Genomic DNA, 15,021 nt, shown 5'->3' on the forward strand with positions numbered 1-15,021 from the left:
AGCTCAGGTTAAAAATCATGAGTTGAGACTTACCTCCTGGAGGAAGATGACCAGGTCTGAATACATGTCTTCTCTGAGTTAGCCAGGGTTTTTGTTTGCTTAGTTTTTCCTCCCTCTCTTTGCTTTTAGCAGGGGTGGGTCTCATACCTTGGCTAACCAAGGATTTCTGAATGGCTCTTTCCTCCTAGCGCATGGATAACTCAGAAGGGGAGATAATACAGAACTCAGGGACAAATATTATTATTAAGGGCTCCCCCTGAGTGCAGAAGGACTTTTCAGGAAGCCTCAGGTTAGCCCTTTCTCGAAGGAAGGATAGACAAACACTGAATTGGCTGTCTGGGGGTTGTTTGCCTTCCTCTGCCAAGCTGTTAGAGTTAAAAAATGTCAGGGAAGGCTTCTGCTGGAGAAAGCTAACAAGTCTCACCTGGAACTATCAAATCACTGACTAATGAGAAGAGATAAGAGACACCTGCTTGTAAGGGGGCTTGCACCTAGGTGTGCAAGTTAAAAGAGTTGTATGATTTGGTGCTTGATGTATTTGCACACAGAGGTAGAAGACAGGCAGGGAGGTGTCAGGTATGTGACCAGATGCCCTCTGTTCACACTCAGCCAGCACAACACTGAGTCAAATCCCACATACCTTTGCTTTAGGGACTTCAGCGGTGTATTAACCTCATGCCTGGCCCTGGGTGCGTGTATGGGGGTCAAACAGAGGCATCTGCCATCAGCTGAATGCAAAGAAGTCAGCAGCAAACCCTCAGTGCAGAAGTTCTGTTCCAGGGCAGTAGAATGCGGTGGGATGGGGAAGAGATGAGGTTAGAACAGTAAAGGTAAGAGACAGAGCATCTCAAGGCAAAACTTTATTACAGGTTGCAGCTCAGGGCTTTTCTCTCACATGTCTCTGAACCCACCCATTTGTTTACAGTAGAAGCTCTCACCTTTTTTTTAAAATGTAAAATCTAACCGCATGACACAAGTCAGCGCACCAAACCTACAATACAGCAAATCGGTGGCTTCGTAGCACCCGCTCTGTTGAAAGCGCGATTTAACCATTAGCTAATTCATCCGCACAACAGCCCTGTGAGATGGGTGCCGAGGTATTATTACCCATTTTACAAATGGAGATATGACTCACCTGAGGCCAGGCAGGGAGTCATTGACAAGGCTGAATCTGAACCTGAGGCTGCCTGGCTCCCAGTTCTCTGGATTACGCTGTCTATTTTACAGGTTAACGTTTCTCACCCATTTTATAATTTTTCAGAACCATCATTGTAATTGTTTGCTAAGCTATGGCCAAATACTAAGGCTGGTGGAAAGCAGTAACACACATACATAGCCCTTATGAAGGGTTTTTTTTCCTCTTCAATGCACTTTTTAAAAGAATCCTCCCAAGTACCTCTGCAAAGTGGGTCAATCTTAGCGTCCCCATTTTACAGATGGGAAAATGGAGGCACAGCAAGGTAAAGTGACTTGCCCAAGCCCAAAGAAGTAATCAAGGAGTGAGCCAGGAGTCTGTCTTGGAAGGTTCCAGCCTTCCAGATCATGCAGCCCTTGATAGTACTCTTTGGTATCGAGCAATGGATTAAAAGCAGTATTGTCCTCCCACCAAAGACAGGCTGTCCCATAATCCCGTGTACATTTCTGAGAGTGGAGTCGTTCAAAAAGGCCAATGTATCTACTGCCAAGTAATTAGGAAACAGCCCTGCGTTTCTAGCTATCAGATGAGTCCTTTGTGTCGACTACTTTAACACAATAGTTCCCAACCCACAAAGAGCTGGGAGGTATTGACACAGAGTAAACGCAGGGAGAGCTACAGAATAATTGTGGTGACATATTGGGTGTGATGTTCCAATTGTGACACTGCTTTGCGAGGCAATAAGCTGCCTCATCCTAAGTCAGCACAGCCCCACGCTGGCACGGCATCAAAGCCATCACGGCAACATGCTCATAGGCCACATAGGCTGGAGTCCAGCTAGTGTTTCACTTCTTGGGGTGGGGGGGGAATGCTTCTTGCTGAATGGGATCCATGCACATTCTTTGAAGGGGGCTAGGTTTTTGCCTGGCGAATGCAAAAAAGGGATGCACACTCGTGCCACAACAGATTCTTTCCTTTGTGCACATCATTCCTTAAGGGGTGAGCAACTTTTGAGTGGAAGTTCTTTGGCCTGCTTGCCTGGACGTTGCTTTACGAACACCTGGGTGAAAGATACTCCTGGGCCCTATGTGCTCCATAGGGCGGATCTCCACCCTTAAAGCATACCCTGGGAGCCAAACGTGGCTTATAGGTAGGGCGCTCCCAAATTCACGGTCCATTTTGGTCAATTTCATGGTCCTAGGATTTTTAAAACCGTAAATTTCATGATTTCAGCTATTGCAATTGTACGAGTCCTGACCCAAAAAAGACTCGGGGGCGGGGGTCGCAAGTGTATTGTACTGCTACCCTTACTTCCGCACTGCTGCTGGCAGGGACGCTGCCTTCAGAGCAGGGTAGCAGCTGGAGAGCGGCGGCTGCTGGCCAGGAGCCTAGCTCCCAAGGCAGAGTCGCTGTCAGCAGCAGCGCAGAAGTCAGGATGGCATGGTATGGTATTGCTACCCTGACTTCTGCGCTGCTGCGGGAGGGGCGCTGTGTTTAGAGCCGGGTGCCTGGCCAACAGCCACTGCTCTCCGGCCGCCCCGCTCCTAAGGCGGCACAGAGGTAAGGGTAGCAATACCGCAACCCCCGACCATAACCTTGTGACCCTCCCCTCCCCCCCGCAACTCCCTTTTGGGTCAGGACCTCCAATTTGAGAAACATTGCTCTCCCCCCATGAAATCTGGTCTTTTGTGTGCTTTTACCCTGCACTATACAGATTGCACAGGGGGAGACCAGATTTCATGGTCCGGGACACATTTTTCATGGGCATGAATTTGGTAAGGCCCTACTTATAGAGCCTTGTAAAAATATGGAAGTGCAGGATGAGGGGCAAGAAAAAAACTAAGCCAGTTCTAATCATGTCAAAGAAAATAGCAGCACCTAGAACGGCTGTGCACAGTTGTGCTAATCGCCCTTTTGGAGGACACTGGTAATTCAACTGGGAACCTCTGGTGTTCAAAGCATGAGTCACTACAGCCCGAACTAAAAAAAAATAAAATAAAGACATCCTTGCCTGTGGAGAGCTGTAATTAACGCACGCCCTTGTGGGGGCTCAGCCAGACCTGGAGAGGGAAGATGCAGTGTTCAGGGGTTTACACGTTTTTCTTCAATGGTATATTTATTAACAAGAGCTGGTTCAGAGAACTTGAAAAATGTCATGAAGACTTTTGGAAAGGTTCCCAGAAATTTTGAATGATAGCAGCCAGCTCCAACGTTTAATTAGACTAGCAGAGGGGGGAAGCTGGGACTTTTGCTTTTTGTTGTGCGCTAAATTCAGTTTTATTATCTTATCCTGCTAACCCACCCACCCCTACCCACTGCGGGGGTTTCATCCACTGCTATCTTTTATGGAGTTTGTGAGGCTTCACGTGTCTGTGCTACACCTCATGCCCTGCGGCCCTGATCCTTAACTGAGATTCTCAGATGCTTGGGAGTAGTTATATGTATGGAAGCTATGAACAGGCCCTTGGATCCTGGCATGGTGCCCTGGCTGACTGTGCTGTTGGAGAGTTCCTGACAGTTTTCAATTAATCAGCTGAGGTCTCGTTTTTAGAGCTTTATTGAAACAAAGCAATTTAATAAAAGATCATGGAATAAGTGGCACAAAAGGCCTAGTGGCTGTAGTGAGCTCTGTTTATTAGAATTAGAAGGCACTAGAGGGTTTCAAGAACCATGGCTGAATTTTCTAGGGGGCCTATGGCCTGTGGAAGCCCAAGGCCTATCAAATCCAGTCTCTAACTAGACACCAGGCTTTGTCAGGACTGGGTTTTAATTTAAGTAATTAAGCTGAACTTTGAAGAACAAGAGGCTGGATCCTTGGATCCAGAGGCCCCCCTCCCAAAAAACCCCAACAGCTGGCCTGGATTTTGTCAAGCCAAAAGCTGATCTAAAAAGACTTGCAAAAAATCAGCACCAGCCCACAGCTTGCTCCTTTGTGATGGTGTTGTGGTTCTGTTCCCCCGCAAAAACTGAAGGGTTATTGACAGTGGGGAAGGTGACTCTGCTTCATGAAGTCCAGCTCTTTGCCTTAGAGCAAGACTAGGGAGAACATCCGAGAGAGAAAGCGAACAGTGTTAGATGGCTGTCGGTCTCCAGATGTTCTATACCGTCTCTTGTTCAATACTTAGATTGTAAGCAATTTGGGGCAGGGACCAGCTTTTTGTTTAGTGCCTAGCACAATAGGGTCCGGGCTACAACTGGGGATCAGATCTATCGTCACACTGGATGCACAGGGCTTGGAGGGGCCTGCTTTCACCTTCACACGCACCTGCAGTGTAATTCTATGCCTTTCACTGGATTTTCTTCCAGTTCACCCTATCATGCAGCAGAATAGGAATTTTTGTTTCAGATCGCCATTGGCGAAGATGAAGGGCCTCATACATTGTTGCACCATTCACCACCAATGCCCTCATTATGCATGTGTCTAGCTTCAACTGTATGCGAATACTCCCAAACCCATTAGACCTCTGCCTTGCCTAGAGGGTTAAATTTTAGCACACTGGGGTGGAAAGTTGGTTCCATCTGACCTCCAGCCCTCGCTGTAGTTCCACTCCCGCCAGCCAGCTACAACTGTACAAAAAATAATAAACAATAGCAAACCCATTGTGGCCCAGCCTCGAAAGGGGTTCGCCCAGCTCTCGACACAGCACCCTGGGTTTACCTACACGCAGATTAGACGAGTCCAGCATTAAAGAGGTGCACGGCTATAACCTCTCTCTCTTCCTCATTGCTTAACTTACTGGGGCGGGGGGCACTGTTCAGCCCCTAAGGAGAATACTAAGGCAGCACCCAATTGGAGACAGAAGCAGGGCAGTGAGGCCTTCAGCATCCTTCGGGGCCCGGTTGTAGAACTCTCCTTCAGTGAGGGGGTGTGACCAGTTGGAATGGCCCTGGCCACTCAGTGGCACCTGCCTTCCTCCTGAAGCGCCATGGCCTACACGGGAGTGGCGAGACCTCCCAAGAGCGCCCAGGCCGTACCCAACGGCAGCCCCAGCGGCAGCTGCTCCGGCCATCTTCACCCCACCCCTGGGGCTGCTCTCTTTGCTCTGGCTGCTGCTGCTCTTCGGGAGGGCCTGGAACCCTCCGCGCCTCCCTCCGCTTCCTCCTCCATTTTTCCCGCTTCCTCCTCCTCCGCTTCTTCTTCCTCCTCCTCTTCGGCAAAATGCAGCCTCACTGAAGACAGCGAGCACGAGCATGATTATCCAGTACCAGGCCTTCAGGGTTCTCCTCATCCTGCCACACCTGCAACAGGTACACGAGGGAGGGAAGTGAGCCCCGGATTCACCACAGGGAATGCTACAAAGAATGGTGCATTGATACCTAGCCCACCGGTCTGTACTTTGGCTTCAACAGACCCGAGTTCTGTTCCTAGCGCTGCTGTGTGACCTCCGGCCAGGCTTTGTGCCTCTCTTTCCCCTCCCACTCTTTGTCTCATCCATCTAGCTCCTCCAGGAAGGGACTCTCGTATAGTACAGCACCTAGCGCAACGAGGATCCAATCACTGTTGAGGCCCCTCAGTGCAAACCTTAATGCAAGTAATATTAAAGAGGTTTGCTATCTACGGGGTCATCTTAAAGAGGAGATAAAGTTTATATACACTTGAGTGCTATATCAAAGTTCATCTGCTGATGACCTACAACACAGCTGGACAAAAATTTCAGAGCAAAGTTGTGCCCACAATTATTTAAAAGGGGAGGTCTGGTTATATCTGGCCTGAAACTGGGACCGTCAGAACCAGTGAGTCAATGGAAAGACAACCGGCATCAATCAAGGGATTCCCATAGTCTTGTTATTTGGACAATGCCCTTTGAGTATTAAAATCACCAGAACCACTCGTCATCCTGCTGTTCACAGGGTGAGCTGCAGTAACTTGCATAGCACCCGTGACACAGCAGAACCTTCTCCCCGTAAGCTGACCAAACAAAATCCGTTGGGCATAATTGCTGAGCCATCACCATCCAAGCACTGCCCTGGCGAGCACTGACCACACACTCAATGTTTACAAAGCACTTTTGAAAAGCCCCATGCACACGTGGTTCCATGCTCTTCAATGGAAGAGCAGACATAGCATTTAAGTCAGCAATCTGGGTGCAAAGATCTGTGTGAGGATAGCCATCAGAAAGCCCATTTAATAAATATAGGGAATGAAAAACAAAATGTATAAAAGCTCATCCAGAGCAGATCTGGGGGGGAGAGGGGAAGAGATCTGCTTTATTTAGTATATATTAGAGACGCTGATCCTGCAAACACAGCTAAACACTTTTTGAGCAACACCAGGGCTCTGCCGAGTTCCTGTCGAGCGGCGCTTACAGATCTAGATCAGCAGAGAGTCCAGCTGGGTGTTTATGACATGCCCATCCCCATGGCATCTGAACAGCATTGCAGTCAACCATGTATGCAGTTCTCTGACAGAAAGACAATGCTGACATTAAGGCAAATTGTTTATTTCCCATCTACTGTCAGCTCCCCGTGCCAGATGTCATTTCACACTCTGCCTCCTCATTTAAGCAAACAGAATAAAGGTGCGTGGCTCATCTCATGAGAAAACACTCAAGTGTATCCAAGTCAGAGCAGAGCTCTGTACTCTTCACATCATAGGATCTAGGCTGAGTTGCATATGTTCCAAGAGGCAAATCTTGGAATGCCACAGCCTTGCAATCCGCACTTTATCTACCCCATCTCTGCTGCTTCTAGGATCCCCACCAGCCTAGTCCCTCAGTTCTATCCTTCCCCACCCAGTCCCCTTTATTTCTGCTATTTGAAGGCATTTAAACCCAGTCATCTGCTGCAATTTTTCCTTCACATGCTCTTTATTTGAATGCTTAGGAAGTAATAGATACAAACAGGTTAGCATGTCTGCACACCAGTGTGCAAGACAAGAACAATAACCAAGACTTAGACCTTCCTGTATTTAAAAGTCCAAGAAATGCAATCAAACCAGGAGCATGTGAAAATAAAATGTTAGATCAGACAAAGAAAATAGCTTCACTTACTTGTTGCTGGGGCAGTAAGAGACAGCTTGATTCCCTGCAGGGAAATCATCTGCTGAGGGAGAACTTCCAAAGTGCTGCATTCTGCATGTGTGCTGGTGATAAAGCATCAGCGACTCTACAGGACTAGGATTCCCCATCAGCTAACCCTGACTAACAAATGGAGCTGACATCACTCATCACATCCTGCCCAGTGAGGACTATGTTAAAGCCACGTGCTATCTTTGGAATGGTTACTGTTAGAGACACTCTGCAGACTCTCTCTGTTGGGCCTTCAGTCATTCACTTGTGGCCTTTGCATGAAGGGCTGCAGGTTAGCTTTGCAGGATGCAGCCTCACTTTCCAGAGGTGTGGTGTCAGACAGGCATGTTTCAGTGCAGATGCTTAGTCACTGGGAAGAGGATGGAATCCACCACACAGGCTCTCGACAAGGTTACGGAGGAAGATAATCCTATACAAGTCTTGTCCATTTACCAGGTTATCATCATCTGCAGAGACACTAGGCAGGATAACCTTCCCCCCAGAAGACCAAGCCTCATGCTTCAGGGCATAAAGTGATATCGGGGTCAGGAAGGAATCCCCGCCCCACTTAGTACCAAACAGCACAGTTCAGTACTCTGAAGGAAATACAGCCCTAGGTAAAGGGGGTAGTCTTAGATAAGACCTCAAAGTAAATTTTAAAGTGGGACTTAAGTGATGCACGGACACTCTGCAGCCACCTCTACAAAGGGGTGAATTTTGCCATCTGGAAGATAAACATCTGAAGAGTCCAGTACTGAGGCAGATAGCCAAAAGGCCAACAAGAGACAACTGACTAAGATCAAATGCTGCCTAGGTCACTATGAAATGAGCCTTTGGTCTATGCCAGTGCGGAAAGTTTTGGGATGCAACCCCCTTGAGCCTAATTGAGGCATCATGCACCAGATGCTTAGTTGGTGAAAGGCAGCTCCACTGGCACTCCCCAACTGGGGTTATTCTCACCGTGAGAAACCTTTTCCCTGCTTTAACACTTGCTTGTTCAACTTAGTCCTGTCTCCTCTCCACCGTCAGCTCTAAGAAAACAAATACACACAAATTCAGCAATCTCAGTAGCATTTCTATCTGCAAAGTGCTTTATTTAAAAAACAAAAAGGATCTAACTCGTGTGCTTTGATAACGTATTGAATTGTTACATAAGCTTTTCTCGTTAATAAATGAGGCATTGTCAAAGTACATAAAAAGCATGTCACTTTACAATACTTTCAGTAACACAAATGCTAGACAGATCTGTGTAAAAAAGGTACCATAAAAAAAACCAAAAACTACAAAAAGTTACACTACAAAAACTCGAGGAAGAAAATCGCCACAAATTTTAGTTCGCGTTAACGACATACAAAGAGATATTGCTAGTTTCACTCCAGAATGAGAGAGATTTACACAGATGTTCTACTTATGTCAATGCTAAAGCAGAAATTGCAGGTGGTAATTGAGGCTCAGAAACTGCAGCTCAGCTAGGGATGTGGGGGAAAACCCAGTAGTGGTTTTAGATTTGGATCTGGGTTCACGATTATACAAATTTGTAAAGCTCAGGGAGGGTTGGGAAAACGGTTCCAGCATTGCCCCGGTCTCTACACATCTGTCATTGGCATAATCCCAATTGCTGCTCATTCTTTTAGTCACCACGATGCGGTATTGCCCCATTCGTTCCCCATTTGCAAACAGATCTTGGTGATCAGAATTTATTTCCCCACACCAGGTCAGAACTGTGCTGGGGAGAGCAACCACATGAGGTGCAGGGCAACCAAGAACTGGTTTTCAGTTTTTCTGGCAAAGCAACAGGAGAAGCCCAGCATCCACGTTTGCAATGGCTCTCCGAGTCTGAACTTGTGCACACCAAAGGCCTTGAAAAGACTCCCATTGCCTTCAATGAGCGCCTCAACAAGGAGCAATGCAAGGGCCAGTCTAAGTTAGGGAAATTTGCACCCCCCCCCCAAAATATTGCAGCAGCGCAAAATGGTGCTGGTACTGGCAAAAATTGCAGTGGGACAAGCACCATTTGGCACTCTGGCCACGTGTTGAAAGATAAGAGAAATATGCCTTAGCGCAAGCCCCTAATATAGACAGACATTAGCAACAGATATTACAAAGCTCTCTCTCTTCACCCTATTCACATGGGTAAAGTTAGCCTAGACTTATTCATTCACCCAAAAAAAAAAAAAAATGTACAAAGCTGACTCAAAAAATAAAAAAAAAAGAGACACCAACCAATTCACAAATAGTTGGTTCTGTGCTACATGATCCCGAAACAGGTGTGGAGTAACCTCCCCAAACCACGCTGATCGGAACCGCGAGTTGCAACTCTTCATACGGTCATTGTGCTGGCTTGAGTTTCTTTAGAACAATGTCTTCCAAGAGAAACTCGCTCTTGAAAACTATTTCCCTGGGCGATATTTGGCATGTTGTGTCGATGACAGAGATTCACATCATATTCTTCTTCATTTTTTTTTTTCCATTCCACAATAGAACTAGTGCAAATGAGAAGCGGGAGGGGGGGAAAAAGAAGGGTGACACGGCCAGATACAAGTTGAAAAGAAGCAAACCACACGGATGGGCAGTTCTCCCATAGAAAGCCCAATGGACACTCAATTGCAAACTTCTTTTATTTTCAGCAGAAGCCATGCAATCTAAGAGCAATATTTATTTCTAAAGTCACTGAAACCAACCTAAACAGTCTCCCCTCTCTTTTTAATTCTTACAATAGAAATGTGCTTGCTTTTAGTTAGTCAAGTCATTTTGTTGCACGTTACCGTTTTGTGCCTTTAATTATGTGGGGGGGGGGGAGAGGCGGGCAAGGAAGCATCTTAACACTGCGTGTGTGAACTGAGTGCTGGTAAAAGACGCTGGAGGCCTCTGTGCAGGAAAGCACGGGCATAACTTTGAATGCTGAGGTAAGTGGGCCTCAAGCTAGGGTGACCAGATGTTCCGATTTTACAGGGACAGTCCTGATATTTGGGGCTTGGTCTTGCATAGGTGCCAATTACCCCCTACCCCCGCTTGCTATCTGGTCACCCTACCTCACGCACATGCTGACCCACCGCCCACGTGACAGCCCCGGAGACTGGTTAAACAGACACGGCCTAAACAGGGGCAGTATACGCTTCCCCAAGGCTGCTGTGGCGACGTGCCTCAAAACCATGACCTCTGGGCTGCCCTCTTCCAAGCAAGGGTTCTGACTCCGGGGCCTATTCAGCGCTTCGCTTCTCTGCCGAGCCTCCCAGCATGAGAGGGTCGTTAGCACCCACTCCGGCGTTGGGTTTAGTGCCCTCAGCCCCAGTTCATGAGCAAGATCACAACGCATTCCTCTCCCAGAGGGCCACTCAACAGCCATCAGTGAACAACAGCATCCATCCTGACTTAGATCTGAGCTAACTAGAGTGGCTCAAAAGAACGGGGCAGGGGGGAGTTGCAAGAATTAAAGTAAAAAAAAATAAAAAAAAAAGGAAAAGTCAGGGGTTTCTGTGAAAGTTTTCAGGAAAAATTAGAAAAAAAAATTTTAACCAGCTTCAAAAAAAAAAAAAAAAAAAGAAAAAGAAAAAGGCAGCGCAGAGATGAAAGGCTCCTTATCCCAGTGCTCTGGGACATCCACTCCCCTTCTCTCTGTCTCGCTGGTTTTGTTACACGCTTTATGTAGATCCCTGACTGCTACAGAAGCTCTAAAATATTAAACACTATTTGCCCACAGATTGAAACCTATTCTAGATTAAGACACAAAGCATAAAGCCACCAACAGGCAGCGGGTCACAGCAATGCAGAGCCCGTGTGATGGAGGTGTTCCGGTCGCCCTTCTGGAAACTCGGCTCCTACTTCTTGTGTGACCTTACTGAGGGCATTACACAAGCCCAGAGAGACAGGAGTGAACCACGTCGTACAGATCACACCACAGCCATGAACGCCAAGAGCAAAGAAAGTAAAGAGAGAGACAGACACCGTTGTATCGAAGTCCCCATTTAAAATAAAACCAAATCCATTCTCCTAAACAGTATCAGAACCATTGTCATCCTCTCACATTGACCTGCTGGGACCTATTTCCCCAGGGCATCTATGGACAGCTGAACACCTTAGGGCTCAACGTTCATCCGAGAAACGCTAGCAGTATACTGCACATCTTCAAAGAAATAAAAGGCCCCATAGAACTCGTGCTCAGCCCTGGTCCTAAGCCAATCAAGGAGAACAGAGAGACTTCGTTAATTTAGGGCATGCTTGGAAGTCTGCTCACCGCACTGCCAGTTTCTCTGTTCACTCAAGACTAGCATTAGATTAATCTTTGAGGCCATCATTTAAAAGCAGGACTTCCTGTTACGGGCTCTGCCAACGCAGATATGAATGACTGAAGATCAAGTTTGGGTTGGATTCCGAGAATAAGTGTCCCATGTCACCCCAGCTAGGCTTTGAACCAGGAAGCAGGTCTCCCTGTTGAGCCAAATGGAAGGATGCCACTTACACCCAAGCTGGGAGCCTTACAAGCTCCATTGTGCTTTACATCCATCATACAAAAAACCCACAACAAAACAGACACACACACACACACAGTGGAGACGGTAAACACTACTTAGAGACAATCAGCTGAATTTAAGACATCAGGATCTGAAGAGCTACTGCCATACTGTCCTTGTCAAACTAGTTGGAGTGTGGAGATAATGGTGCTATTGTTGTTGCTTGCAGAGATTAAAAATCCAGTGACAACTCGCCACTCTCCAATCAACAGCCCCAGCCCATGTCCTGCAACAGAGGAATCGCTCGATATAGCTCTAGGCAAAGACAGTCGGCTGGTGTGAGTCGGTTTCCCTTGCTTGAGGAAGCGTTTATGGATCAAGAGTTTTTAATCACAGGTGTGAACCAATCAAGGGTCTTTCTTCAAACTGGTTCTGAGGCAAGTTTTCTAGAAGCTCCTAAGTCTCTGAGGCACTTTCGGAACATAAATGTTACCCGCCCCCCTCAAAACATTCCTCCGGCAGATGCATCAGAATCTATACAAATATTTGATGTCAAGCTGCATGGAACTGCCACGTCTCAGCTCCCTTTATTCCTTGTGACAACCACGTGAGAGTATCACACAAGAGGAGTAGATCATGGACACACCCAGTCCTAGTTGACTTTGACAGCCTGCTCTTGCAAGGTGCTTAGCTCAGCAAATTCGCCTCTTGATACCCTTTTTTAGGCTGGTCACAGAGTCATCGAGTTTAAGGCCAGATGGAACCACCAAATCATCTACTTAGACCTGCTGTATATCACAGGCCACCAACACCCATACACCAAACCTACCAACCAACGGTTACTGAAGCAGGGCTCCACTGACTTCAGAGTTACTCCTGATTTATGCCAGAGAGGGGAGAATCAGGCCTACTGCATGTTGAGAGAACTCAGCACCTTGCAGGATCAGGCCCACAAGCCTCACTCTCAAAATCCGTCACTTAACCTTCCTCTGCCCCCACCCCCAGAAGCCGCCCTGGCCTAACTCTGCACCACGACCGACAGACTCCAAGCTCTCAAGGACGGAGCAGCCCAAACCACCAATAGGTGACGGTTATAATTGAACCGACTTCCGGAACATCTGCCCCCACCCCACCAGTCCTCCCAAGAGATCTCGTGCCAGCATCTAGGTTGGAGGACACAGCTGTCCAGGTGCATCTCTTCCTTTCCGGCTGCTGTCTGTCTCCCACCAGCCCTCTGGGGGCCGCCACTTCCTGCTCCCGCGATTCTTCGGTCTCCTCCTCACTTTGGGGAGATCGACACTGGGATTTCCAGCGCAGGCAGATGGACACACGCTAGCTCTGACCCGGCTCGTGCGCTAAACAGAATGGTGCGGCTACAGTGGTACAAGCTGTGTCATGGGCTAGCAGCCCAAGTCCTTACCTAGGGTCTCGGATGGGACTGAACTCAGGTGGCTAGCGTGTCCTGTTGCTGCAGCTATTCTGCTACTTTTGGCGCGCTCGCTCCATCAAATCTAGCACGTGTACTTCTCCCCGAGCTGGGGAAGGACACCTCTAGCTGCAGGGCAGAGATACACTTGGTGACCCACAGACGAAAGCGAGGAGCCAAGCATCAGTCAGGGGAGCCCTGCTTGCTCCTTCCCACATGCCACTGCTCCGTGGAATAGTCGTCAACGTACCACTCTGACCACGTGCCTCAGGCCAGACGGTAACACCCTGGAGGAGCCCAGAGACCACTTGCAGGAGCACAGAAAGCCTGTGCTGGCAGGAGGAGAAGAACAAGGCAGGAAGGGTCGAGCATGAGACCACAAGACTGATATCCCACCAGTACCATGCAGGGGGAAAAAAAGTATATCTTTTGTGGTTGCACTCTGAGAACGCTCTGAACAGGAAAAATAAAGAACAAAGAGGACTGTCCTGTATGGGAAAAAAGCTACACAGAACATTGATCTTGCCATCAAAACACACTTCATAACGCACAACATTCTGGCACGAGTGGAGGTTGGCAGGAGTTATTGCAGCGAAGTGGCTACTAGCTCTGGGACTGGTCTGGAGCATTCACACAAACTAGAATTTTCTAAGTGCGTGGGCACGGCAGAAGCTGGTTTACTAGCTTCAGTGGACATGAGTTTTGTTCTCTCTTTTGCAGACAGACATGAAAAACCTACGCATAGTCACATCAGCGCTCAAGCATGGATAAGCATCTCGTAATGGCATTAGGAGAGAGGCAAAGGAGCATGAGCCACTCTTCTCAAAGCAACTGCTTCTTCAGTACAGACGCTGCAGGTCAAAGCACACAGACATATCCCAAGAGCCTTCTTTCAACATGCCAGCAAGGTCAACTCTCCTCTTTGTGAATGCTGGGCATGGCAGTTCTGAAATGGCTTCTGAAGGAGCGGGCGGGGGGACGGGTTAAGACACACATGCCGAATCCTTGCATTCTGCAAATCACTTTGAGGGGGGAAAAAGAAAATTACTGGAAGATGTTCCTTCTGCAGAAGGAGTCCATTGACTCTCACACATCCATGTCTGCTGAGTAGGTACAGGACACACATTCAATCTCTGCAGGGTTTTGCGGTCAGGTTTGGTTCCCAGAATAGAGTGCATCTTCTTTTCATTCCGTTCTTTGTGTAAACAGAGATTCTTAAAGAGACCTATCACGTCTGACTCAAGGCTGTAGCAGAGCACTGAGGAGAACTTTAGATCGTTGCTGGGCTCTCAGAAATCTCTTCTAGTCTCCGTTCTATCATTAACCGGAGGACTGTGTATCTAAAGAAAGAAAAAGCAAGCCTCGTTAGAGCGGAGCCCGAAAAATCTAGGTACCTTGATAAAATTGTCAACAATACTATAACTCCACACCCAACAGGAGAAACCCACCCATATGAGCTTCACAATAGGCCCTGAAGGTCTTTGAACTTAGACTCTGACAGGGCAAGGGAGTGGAGGAGCCAATTTCCATGAGTCAAGAGCCTTCTACTCTAACACCCTGCCCGCAGCTATTAAAACACACTATAACAGGGTTAAACAAAGAACTAGGTAAGTTCATGGAGGATAGGCCCATCAATGGCTATTAGCCAAGATGGACAGGGATGGTGTCCCTTGCCTCTGTTTGCCAGAAGCTGAGAATGAGCGACAGGGGATGGATCACTTGATGATTCCCTGTTCTGTTCATTCCCTCTGGAGCACCTGGCACTGGCCACTGTCAGAAGACAGGACACTGGACTAGATGGACCAATGGTCTGACCCAGTGTGGCCATTCTTATGTTCTTGTAAATCTATGGGCCAACAGCCCAAGATATTCTCAATTGTCCGGTAAGCATGAGGAGAGGCACAGGCCTCTGAGGTAGCCAGAGCCACAAACCAAAGCAATACAAAGCCATGTGTCAGCCCAAACTTACAGGAAGAGTTTGGGAACCTCAGACAAGCCTGC

The 15,021-nt window shown here is 47.8% G+C and overlaps 1 protein-coding gene across 7 annotated transcripts in view; it reads right to left on the bottom strand.

Moving 5' to 3' along the window:
* Positions 1-847: 847 nt before the first annotated feature.
* Positions 848-15,021, bottom strand: part of RASSF2 (Ras association domain family member 2) — a 55,599-nt gene continuing 41,425 nt past the window's right edge. For 2 of the 7 annotated variants that reach the window (XM_073324772.2, XM_073324773.2), the window contains exon 11: positions 10,543-14,360. In XM_073324772.2, the coding sequence (XP_073180873.2) occupies positions 14,291-14,360 (70 nt within the window). In that variant the 3' untranslated portion in view covers positions 10,543-14,290. The other 5 variants (XR_012156253.2, XR_012156252.2, XR_012156251.2 and 2 more) reach the window with 5 other exon arrangements.

The sequence above is a fragment of the Lepidochelys kempii genome, chromosome 26, assembly GCF_965140285.1.
Source record: "Lepidochelys kempii isolate rLepKem1 chromosome 26, rLepKem1.hap1, whole genome shotgun sequence".
Lineage (NCBI taxonomy): Eukaryota > Metazoa > Chordata > Testudines > Cheloniidae > Lepidochelys > Lepidochelys kempii.